The 12,628-nt window shown below is 26.4% G+C and overlaps 2 protein-coding genes across 2 annotated transcripts; one reads left to right on the top strand and one right to left on the bottom strand.

Annotated features, from left to right (window-relative positions):
* The first annotated feature begins 1,103 nt into the window (after positions 1-1,103).
* Positions 1,104-8,476, top strand: LOC132923350 (inositol-3-phosphate synthase). Its single transcript, XM_060987292.1, has 5 exons — positions 1,104-1,564; positions 6,754-7,098; positions 7,167-7,523; positions 7,585-8,179; positions 8,236-8,476. The coding sequence occupies exons 1-5, from the start codon at positions 1,415-1,417 to the stop codon at positions 8,412-8,414; spliced, it is 1,626 nt and encodes a 541-aa protein (XP_060843275.1). The 5' UTR covers positions 1,104-1,414; the 3' UTR covers positions 8,415-8,476.
* On the bottom strand, positions 8,393-12,600 carry LOC132923353 (dynactin subunit 5). Its single transcript, XM_060987297.1, has 4 exons — positions 12,225-12,600; positions 11,970-12,157; positions 8,769-8,880; positions 8,393-8,705 (listed from the first exon to the last, which is right to left on the bottom strand). Exons 1-4 carry the CDS (start codon positions 12,270-12,272, stop codon positions 8,502-8,504), a joined length of 552 nt encoding a protein of 183 aa, XP_060843280.1. The 5' UTR covers positions 12,273-12,600; the 3' UTR covers positions 8,393-8,501.
* Between the last annotated feature and the right edge of the window lie 28 nt (positions 12,601-12,628).

Below are 12,628 nucleotides of genomic sequence, written 5' to 3'. Positions count from 1 at the left end.
ATAGTTAATACCGACAATAGTTAGTAAGTACTAAGTATCATATTCATAATAATTAGACAATTAATCACTAAATCATATTTACATTTACAAGAAAGTTTTTAATTAGTTAATTATACTATTTATACTTAATACAACTATACAAGTGTAAAAATTAAAAATAATCCACAAAAAATTACTCTGATACCATTTATTATAAAAATATAGTTTACATTAGTACGTCATAAAAATATTAAATTGACAAAAAAACAAAATTAAATCAGTATTAAAATAATTAATAAATAGATTACTATTATTATTTGTATTCAGCGGTACGATAACGTGAATCGATTTTTAATCTCTGGCCACTTGTGGTGTGTACGTGGGGTCTCCTGGACAAACAAATCAATAATAATTCACTATAATATGAGTATACAGAGTGATTCATCAAGCATCTTATCAGTTTACAACCTTTATTTATTTATTTATTTAAATCCGGTTTTTTGAATTTGTCTATATAAATAGACCTTATTTTAAAATTGTTTATGTCAATAATTATTATTATATTTGTACCTATAATCATATAAAGAGTTTTTTTGATGATACAAACTTCTATTATTCAAATTAAAATATCCCCATCCCCATGACCTTTTTAGTAGATATATGTATGAAGTTTAATAATTCAGAATATCAGAAACTGCTTGTTCAAATTTCAATTTTATTGGTATCTGTACAGATTAATTTCTATAAAATTATCATAAGCTTGAAAATTTGCAGTAAAAAAGAAAGGCTATTCACATTTGAAAAAATAAGTAGGTGGGCATGTGGTAAATGGATATTCCAACACATGAACTTTAAGATTTAAAATAAACTTAAAAATCCCCTCTCTCAATTAAAAAAATATTTTGAATAAGGATATAAACAAAAGAGAAAATGGTGGTGAACATGTTAAATGAGTTCCACCCTGTATATAAATTTATAACGTTCCGGCGGACGACGCGAAGCTAACTTTCATACGATCTACAAACTCACGCTTTTTTTGGCGCAGGCGTACACTATTTTTCACGTTTCACCAGCATCGCCACCCCTACCAGCCAATACACTAACCAACAGTAGTTGTGCGCTATGGTATATTATTACTATTATTATTTATATTATTCTCTGTTGTCAACGCCGTCGCTATACGAATCGTAGTCACAGCTCACTCCGAGACCGGTCGTCTTCCAGACTTACAACCGAGATACATTCCCTCGACGAAATATAAACTCTCGTTATAGTATATTTTAATAATATAACTTATTAGTTTTTTATAACTATTTTTTTCCGCACGCCCATCAAATTCTGACTGATTAACGCATCTACACATACGGAATACCCTTACAAAATTGTAAATATTTGAAATCTTACGTACAAACGTTAACTAAACGTAAGCACAATCATGTCGACATCTGCTTGCAACAAGAGTACGGGAAGCGTAGACAATATCATCCATGTGGAAAGCCCGAATGTCCAATACAGCAAAGAATACATCGAGTCCACCATCGAGTATCCTATCAACTATGCCATAAGCGAAAAGGATAAGATCGTGGTAAAATTTACTTTTTAAGACATAATATTACTATTTTTATAAAGAACAAACTGCAAAATACACTATCTAAATACTATCAAATATGTGTTCCGAATATTAAGCTCTAGTATCTACTATAAGTACTTAGACAAGTATACACGGTAAAATTATTGAATAGTGCGGCGTATCAATATATCATCCAACTATTATTTTAATTCACGTCTTTTATTTCTTTACTTATTTAATATTTGTTTATAATTATATTTATTTTAGATACATCCGCTATACAAAAAGAATAAAATCATGATTTATACGTAGTAACCATAGCTTAAATTTATATTTTTGTATATTGTATATTAATTGTATATTTAAGCCATGGTAGTAACTATAGATACCTACCCACTAAAAGAATGTGTTTATATAGATAGGTATCCTATAAATAAATTTTAAGTGGAAGAAACTCAATAAATTTTACTATAACATTTTGATATTTCCACAATTACCTACCTTGAACAACTTGACTAATATTTTCATAGTATGAGGTAGTTTCTTTAAGTTTTTTTTTTTTAGTACCTATTTTGATGTTTAAAATTCGTAGGTAGGTACTTCCATCCTCCAGGCTTTAGAATGATCTATCCATTTAGATATCTTAGAATGAATAATGTATGTTCCTATACGGGCTATAATATAGCTAAACTTCCATACTGACTATATTTAATAAATAAATATGATATAAAATCACTTTAATATTACATTAGAAATAATATATAAGAACAGTCGATTGTTATTCTTACAATTTTTCATATATTTGGCAATTTTAAACCATAATTTACAATTAAAATTTAAACGAAAACCTCATTGGAATTTTAAAAATAGTGTTACTTATTAGGTATGCATAAATGTATGCGTGCGTCTGGTAAGTATATTATGTTTAAATTGTTAGTCTTATAATATAGCTCGTCCTCGTATAGTCGTGTAACATAATACATTACACGGAATACGCTAATGCATTTTCTTATTTCTTATTGTTTAACTAGAATGGATAAACCAAGCAGTAAAATAAATTGTTTAATACCTATTGATCTTTAGTATTTTCCAAAAATGCGATTTTGATGATTAATGATTATAAATAAGTATCATAAAGTAAATAAGTAAGATATTGGATTACTGAATACAGGGCACTGTATAAATTATTTAATGTACTTAGTACCTAGTTAGTACCTACTTATAACTTATATTATATACTTATACTCGTTTTCGACATATATATATATACATATATATATATATATATATTGTTATTAAAGTTCAATAGCTAATAGCTTTACAAGCTTATAGTGTATTATTTTTGTTTTGAAATATTTTTAACAAATAATCTGATACTCAATAAACCATATTAGTTCTAAATACTTCATTACCTATTTATATTTATAGGACCTACCAGAAAACCGCTTATTTTCAATAATTAATTTAGTCGTTTCTACATTCTATTATTCGTAATATTGCATTATTGCTGTCACTTATATTTTATTACTTACTAGTTTACTACAAAGCGCAAATAAATAATAGAATGTATATAATATTATATATATAAAAAAAAATAGTTTTGTTTTATGCACATTTCTCAACGTTTCTTGTACTTCCTAAATATTAGTATAATTTAATACTACAAATTTATTCTAGTCATTGTGTCGTTATTAACATAAAAAACATTTTTTGAATTCAGTTCGTTACTTAATAAATATTAAAATATCGTAATAATTTAAAAGTTAATACGAATGATGAATTTAGTTAAATTTAGAACCAAACTATTTTGGTATTGTAGTTCTAATAATAATTCACGATTATCGCTTAGAGTACCTACTTATAATTATTGGTATTTATAATTATAAATATAAACATGTTATAATGTGTACAAACAAATTATAATAAAAAATAACGATAAACAATATATTTTATTTATTATTACTATCTTTGTCATTCACTTCCCATTATATTTTATAATATCTGTTTGTAAGTAGGGAAATAATTTCCCGGAAATTATGTATTGTTTAAAATGCCACACAATAGGTCATACATATATATATATATATATATAATATAAGATAAACAATAATAATTTATCTTTATTAAATATTTTTTAATTATTACATACAATTATTAATAGCTAATTAAATTTAATAGGGTTATAGATTATAAGTTATAATACAAATTTATTAACTTGTTCGTGTATATTTTTATAATCTATAAAACTAAAACTACCACTATTTTTTTTTGTGATTCATTATATAAGTTTTACGAACTATAAACGAAGTGAGGTACAAGGTACAATGTTGAATGATGTTTGAATTTTGTCAATGGTGATATACTGATACTATAGTGTTAGTATAGGAAAAAGCTCGAAAGAAGTGAATGAAAAACGGGAAGAGTGATGAACAGCATTTGATGGGAAAAGATTTAGTTAGAGTAAAACAAGGCTACAGAAGTACAGACACCTACAGAGTCAATTGTGTACAATTTGTAGCCTTGAGGAAGTTACTGCAGAAGGAGAGAATTTTGTGTAACGATAATGTAGTACCTAATAATATATATCTACGTATAATCCGTTATAATTGGTTTACTAGTTAGTGCATACACGATACACCATCTATAATAGGTACCTATTGGCTAAAAAAATTTAAAAGTATAGTAATAAGTGATAAAAAAATACAATTTAAACATAATTTTTTTAAATGTGTATAAAGCATAAAAATGTGTATTAATTTTTGAATGAGTACCAACATGATATAACAAAATGTGCTTTTAAATTATCAAATTGAAAACTTCTACGATTGTCGCGTAGCACCTAACCTTGTACTTCGAAAAACTTCTTTCCACGTCTGCTGACATAATTGGTGCGTATTTGAAACAAGAAATATCTTCTGGTGACAACTCTGCAAGGTCTTCATCATCGTTTCTTATTTCTCCGCTTATAATTTCAGAAATTTTTTTTATTTGTGATAATCCGGAGTTTTTTGATAATACTTCCGATAATTTGGCTTTAGCAAATTCAATACCTCGTCCTCCTTCATTCAATTTATTTTCTACATTTTGTTTTATTCGGTCGAATTATATTTGTCAGGAACGTCGGCAATCGGGCAAAATCGGCTAGTACTCGTATATCAAACTTTGAGTAAAATTTAAAATATTTTATTAAGTATATATTAAATATGCACATTTTATGTAATTACCCCAAAATATGCAATTATTATGCATTTTGATGCAAATATGCAAAAAAAAAAAATTAACAGTAGAATCTACGTTTAACGAAACGTCAAGATATTTAATCAGAATTATTATATGTCAAATGTAGAAGAAAATGCATTTGCATAAAAATCCGGGCCCTAGTTATAACCATTATGACAGAATAAAATGAAATTGAATCTATGTTTATGTTTTATGGTTACAAACAAAGAATTAAAAATTAAAAAAAAATTAAATTGTTTGACACTTGTAAATTGTAATTACATATTATTTAGGTTTTTATTTGGTTTAATTTATAGAATTTAGGTACGGTTAATTTTATTCCCATTTAAAGTTTTATTATCTAGTATATTACGCATTTTTTTGTGATGTATTTGGTATACTTATACAATATCATGTTTCCAGTAAAATTCTTATAAATTTCATTGGTATAGTCACCTGCACAAATATGTTCAGTATATTTATTCAAACTTAATTAGTCATTTGATCGTTTTAAATTCTGAGCGAAGCGATAAATGTATTGATTTTATTATGTTTTTTTTTTTTTAGTAGACGAGTACAATATAAGTTGCTTTGATTTTCAAAAATAGTGATGGTTTGTAGGATATAAAATTATATCTAGTTAGTATAGATACGTTGGAAACGTCAAATTCTCAGTACTTATTTTTATAATCATAAATATAATAACTATAACAAATTAAAAAAGACGGATTTAGATTTTGACTAAATTGATTTTTTTATTTTGTTATAGAATATAATTCAAAAACAACCACAAAGTTTTCAAAATTTTCACTTTTTTTACCATAGATGAAATAACGATTAAAATTTATTTGTAGAATAGAAATGAGTTATTCCTTTACATCAATAAAAAAATTTAAACAATCTAGTCACAATATTTTTTTTTTATGAGCGTTTAAAGTTAGAACGATTTGATAAAATTCATGAAAATCGCCAAAATCATTTTGTAGCTAGAAATGTAGACAAATTTGTTTTTATATGTAAAAATTAATTCAATGTTCTTTATTAGTTGAACACTTATACATGAAAAACCAAATCAATTTTTATGAGTATTTCAAATCAAAATATTTATTTATTTATATTTACGACAATATACACTCTTATAATAATAATTTTCTCCTTAAACATTTGTTGGTATTTTATTGTATTTAAAAAAAATAAAATTCTCTTTGAGTTATTTATAGGCATGAGGAATTTTCAATTTTTTTCTATAAATGTCGATACAAATAATTATTTAGGTATTGAATCTAAGTAATTAAAAATTGTATACAAAATCCAAAAAAGATATTCTTTTATATCGATACAAAAATATTTAAAATACATAGGTACAATTTTTTTTTAGATGCATTTGAAGTTAGAATTTTTTCAAAATCGCAAAAAAGCTAACTAATTTGTAGTTAAACATTCATAAAATCTTTTATTTTTGTATTCAAGTTGTAAAATTGTATACAAGATTCTTTATAAGTACTAAGTAGTTTATACTGAAACTATAAAATCTAAAAAAATTATAAAAACAATTATTTTTTATTGACATTTTAAGTTTCAATTTGGACAAAATTACTTTATAATTAACTCAATATTAATAGTTAGTTACTTATTTAACATTTTACTGAATAGGTTTTTAATTTTAATATTTCCTGGTAATTTATAACTTTTTAAAGATTCAAAAACATTGGCAGTATCTATTCACATTTATTTACAGTTTTTGAGGTAGTCATTTCTATTTATTAACAACACAGAATATTGTGTAATTGTAACAAATTTAAAATAGGTGCCTACATAAAAACTAAATTTTTTCAAATTACTTACCTTCCTATTATTATTTGATACTACTAGTATCACCCCTAGTTAAAAATTATTATTGGATATAATGATGGTTAGGTATTTTTTTTTTTTATAAATGTATAACAATTAAATTACTCATATAATATATCAATTATTTTGTTTAGATTAAGCCTACTATCACAAAACTCAAGATTCGAACAAAGAGAATGGTGCCAAAAACTGGATTAATGTTGGTTGGTTTAGGTGGAAATAATGGTTCTACCTTGGTGGCAGGTATTATTGCAAATAAATATGGCTATACATGGGAAACAAAGTCAGGTGTTAAGTCTCCAAATTGGTTTGGTTCAATAACACAATCATCAACAATACGGGTTGGTATGGATTCAACTGGCAAAGATGTTTACGTACCGTTAAAAAACTTAGTACCTATGATAAATCCCAATGACATAGAGATTGACGGTTGGGACATTTCATGCAAGGACCTAGGTCAAGCTATGAAAAGATCAGAAGTAATATTATAGTTATTAAATGTGTTTAAAATTTGATGTTTTTGAAATAATTACTGTTTATAATTTAGGTGTTAGATATTGATTTGCAAAAAAAATTAATGAAAAAAATGTCCGAAATTATTCCAAGACCGTCAATTTATATACCTGAATTCATAGCAGCTAATCAATCAACTCGAGCAGATAATGTAATAAAGATGGAAAAAAAGTCAGAAGCATTAGATCAAATTAGGACAGATATTAGAGATTTTAAGAAATGTAAAGAATTGGATCAGGTGATTGTAATATGGACTGCAAATACAGAACGTTTTAGTGAAGAAATTGAAGGACTTAATGATACATCGGACAATCTTTTAAGATCAATTTGCAAGAATGAATCAGAAATATCTCCATCTACTTTGTTTGCTGTTGCTTCAATTTTAGAAGGAGTAAGATTTTTTTTTTTATAAGTCTTAGAAACAATTACATTTTTTTTATTTATAATTTCAGTGTACTTATATAAACGGATCACCATCAAACACTTTTGTTAAAGGTGTAGTAGAATTAGCTGAAAAATGGTGTGTACATATCGCTGGGGATGATTTCAAATCAGGGCAAACAAAATTGAAGTCTGTACTAGTAGACTTTCTGGTGACTGCTGGTATTAAACCAGTATCCATTGTAAGCTATAACCATTTGGGAAACAATGATGGTTATAATTTGTCAGCACCTCAACAATTCCGTTCAAAAGAGATCTCTAAAAGCAATGTAGTGGATGACATGGTTAAATCGAATAACATTATTTACAAACCAAATGAGACACCAGATCACTGTGTAGTTATTAAGTACGTGCCATATGTGAAAGATTCCAAAAGGGCATTGGATGAGTACACATCAGAAATATTCATGAATGGAACAAATACATTAGTCATACATAATACATGTGAAGATTCGTTATTGGCAGCTCCTCTTATATTGGATTTATTTATATTAGCAGATGTCTTTAACAGAATTGAAATTGGATCAGATAAATCAGATTATACACCTTTACATCCATTATTTACGGCTTTGTCGTACTTACTTAAAGCTCCTGTTGTACCAAAAGGTAAATATTTAATAAGTTATTAACTATGAGAGAAATAATTATTTATTCTGTTACAGGAGCTCCAATAATAAATTCTCTCTTTCGCCAAAGAGCATGTATTGAAAACATACTCAGAGCATGTTTGGGATTACCTGCTGAAAATAACATGTCGTTGGAACATATGTTACCAGCTAAGGTGTTTGTAGATTTTGAAAAAGATCAGAAAAAACAGACTTGTAAAACATGTCAAAATTAGATAATTATTACATTTTATCAAAACATAAATTATTTTATACAATAAATTTTAAATTAAAGGAATTGTTATAAACCATATTTTTTTATCCTATAAATTATCAATAGACGGAACAAAGTGATCATAAAATGATTTGGTATAATCAGTTGACAGATCTTGAGTACATACAGGTAATTGACCAATTTGCATGCCAGGAGAACCAGAATAATGTGTAAACGAAGGAACTACAGTATCAGGTGCAAGTACTGTGTTATCTCCAATCATACAGCAGTCTTTAAGTATACATCTTTTACCCTAAAAAAAAAAAAGTGATAAAATAAATAAAAATATAATGATATAGATATATTATACACTTACAATAACAACATTTTTTCCAATGTGTACATAAGATCCAATGATAGCGGCTTGAATGACACTTTGTTCACCAATGTGTACATGATCTCCAATTTGAAGAGCAAAATAAGTAAATCTATAATTTAAATTATTAAATGTGTCAATGTGTGTAAATCATGATAAACTTTTAATAATACAAATTAATTGACTCAAGGGTGGAATTGGAATTAAATTAAAGTCATTTTTACCCTGAAGCAGAAGCATAGCCAGGATTTTTTTATGGGATGGGGGGTGGCGCTAAATACTTTTACCCGAGTTATTGAAAATTAAAAACAAAAATTCTGATAACATATTAATGTTGATTTTCCGTTAACGTATTTACTATTTTAAATAGCTACAATTTGTAAGAAAATGTTCATATTTAAATTTAAATATTTCAAAACAATATAAAAATATGGCTGATAGAGGGGGGGGCTATAGCCTCTTTAGATATATTATTGCTATAATGACCATATTATTATGATTAGGAATATGTAGGCTATATTATGGCAGATAATAATTTGCTTTACTTTATACTTTTACATTAGCCTTAACTTATTGTCAACTCAAATGATATGTAATGCTAACGGTCATATGCCAAGGTGATAACACTAACACGTTTATACTCAGTGACAATGATGCACAAGTATAAATATCTTTAATTAAAGCGTAAATAACTGAGTATATGTAGTGTAAGGTAGTAAAATTTTAAAAGTTTTTTAAATTTTAATTAATGTTTTTAAACATTTTAAAATTATTACATATTAATATTATCATTTTTTATTAATTGTTATTGTTATAAAATTAAAATTGAGATTGATTGAATAAAGTACTATGGATCTACAACCTTGAGTAATATTAATAAAAAAATAAATAACATTTTAATTTGAGAAATATTTTAATTATTCTTGTATTAAGATCATGGAATTGAAAATAATTTATCTCAAAAATATTAAATAGTTCATAATTTATCACAATTGTTGCCATTATTGGATCTATACTTTATTCAATTTAAGAACTATACACACTTATTATTATTTTTTATCAGGCAGAAGTGCAGCAGTATCACTTTTTTATCCCCTCTGAATCAACAAACTGTATAGTTATAAAATCTACATACACACAAACCAACTACGTAGTATGATTCTTAACTTGAATTGAGTACAAAACCATCTTATAATTACTGATATTTAATAAGAACTTATTATAATAAACAATCTTATAAATAACTATATTTTTTTATTAAAATTATTTTGCTAAAATATTCATCGCGTCAAAAAATTAGCAAACTTACCATTTTAAGGCTATAGAAAAATGGTTTACCAAATGGCGGTTTAAAGTTAATCAAAATAAATCCGTTCACACCATCTTCACTTTCAGACATACTATTATAGATCTTAATGTTTTTCTATATGGTATCGTATTCATATTTTCTTCTCTCCAAAAGTTAAATATCCCGATTCCAGACCTTATTCTAGATCAAAAACTAACATATTAGAACTAAAAAATTGCATTGAATAATATTGTCTGCACGTGCTCAACCCGTTTTAAGCAATAATAAATATACATCCATTGGAACTAAACTATTTTAACTTATGTACAAAACACTAGGTATTAAAACCAATATGGACTTACAGTCTTTACATTTGAGGTAATGCAGAAAAAACAAACATTTCAAAATTTGACATTCAGAAAACTATTAAACGCTTCTTCCTAAGTATCTAATCATATACTACATACTGACTTAAAACTTAATACAATAAAAGTTAAAGCAAAAATCTTTTATAAAAAGATTTCAAAACCATTTAAATAATCATAAAAAATCAGTTAATTAAAAATTTGGCTACTCCCACAATTCCTGGCAATCCTCCAATACGCCTAAAATGCAAGTGGTGTCACGAATTACTAAATAAAATTAAATACTAACAACAGAAAGTGTCATCAAAAACTTCTATCAAATATTTTTATTGTGTCTATTGATACAGATTGTTCATTAGTTGTAAAAAATAATTTTTAAAAAAGATTTTTTAATTACAAATAATATAAAAAAAAAATTGATTATACTTCTGTAAAACTTGCATACATCAACACACCTCACTCAAAAAATATAGATAATATCCAGTTATTTTCTGGCTAGTGGCTACAAAATTAATTAACAAACAGGTACCATATAAACGAATGCCTGGGTGCTCAGGCACCCAATGACACTTTTTGGGATGCTAAAAATTTCATAAAAATTGGGATCAAGCTTTTAAAGCTTTTAAATAACTAAAAATTTTCTAAAAATTAAAATTAAAAGATTTTTTAATATTATTGTTATATTTATGAATTATATTATGGACGAAACAATAAACAATTAATGTATTAGGCAAGTATAGAATGTTTTTATAATGATAATAATTTATATTTATCTGAATTATTTTTAGAATTTTTTGATGAAGAATTATCTAATTATCTGACTTTGTTTACCTTAATTACTGATGTTCTTTATCCTACCAACATCACTTAATCTCTTCATAATCAGTCATTGACGAAATATTACAATAAATATTAACTAAATGGTTAAGCACACACGTGTTAACTACACATTTATGCATTTTTCAGGAATGACATTCAAAGATTCATACATGCAATAGATAATATAGTAAAATCTGACCCCAGCAAAATATAACGTCACAAGAGAATTTATGTACCTCATTTATGCAGATGAAAAAACACAAAATTTGTACTTAACACATGTGTGTGCTTAACCAACGTAATATTAAACAAAACTCTCCCATATTAAATAATAAATCAAACTAAGTTACATTAACGTACCAATTAGATAGTATTGATGAATCCTCTTATTAAAAAAAACAACATATCCTTATAGTAGGTAGAAGATGCTGTTTATGAACATTTTTTCCATTCATGCCCATCAAACCATCTATATCATTATCTACTATCACCTTTATTTATTATACCATTATGCAATATTTTTAGATTTTAAATAGTTTTTTGAATATGAAAAAAAAAAAAATTAAAATTTGAGTCCTGAGTAGACATACATTTTTTGTCAATTTCAAAATTTATGAAAATGGTTGTTGTTAAAAACTATTATAGATAATCATGTATTAATAGCCTCCTCCACCCTTTTGGTTAGTTAATTTTTAAAGTAATAAATAATATTATACTCTGTGACGTTACCCTCCACTGAATTTTTTGCATGGTGGCCTTACAACTGAACCTCGGCCCACAAAACAGTATCGGCCCATTTTAACGCTAGCTAAATCACCTCGTATCATCACGCCAGACTGCAGAATGACTTTGCCATTTAGAATAATATTTTGAGAGCCATAAATTTGAGCTTGGCGGCTCACTTTATTGCCAGTCGTCTGTAAAAATTTCGTTAAAAGTATGAGATATATTATACATCAACAAAGTCCTTAAGCGCTAGATTACCGTTTCTACGTATTCGGATTTACTATAGAACGTGTTTTGGAGTTCCATTTTCCGCAGCAATCGTACGGCTGCGGAGTAATCAAACTCGAACAATCAACGGTTCTGGTAAAACCAATACACCGATACACGAAAATTATACGAAAATACGAAACCACCGAAACATATAATAATATTAATAATATCACGGGGATATCGAACACGGACGAAAACAACTACGAATGTCGAATATGCGAATACAAAATAACTTAATTAACCAATATTATTAACTAATAAGTAATAACTAAGAAGAAATAAATAACAATTAACGATATCACGGAGGCGGGATACCTATCTTAATAGTTATTTTTTTAACTGTGGACCAGGTGTTATCACTGATCGGGGTATGTATCCTTTATCGGTACCTT

This window comes from Rhopalosiphum padi, chromosome 2, assembly GCF_020882245.1.
Source record: "Rhopalosiphum padi isolate XX-2018 chromosome 2, ASM2088224v1, whole genome shotgun sequence".
NCBI lineage: Eukaryota > Metazoa > Arthropoda > Insecta > Hemiptera > Aphididae > Rhopalosiphum > Rhopalosiphum padi.
Note: the sequence above shows the minus strand (reverse complement) of the source record. Positions and strands in the feature narration are given on the sequence as shown.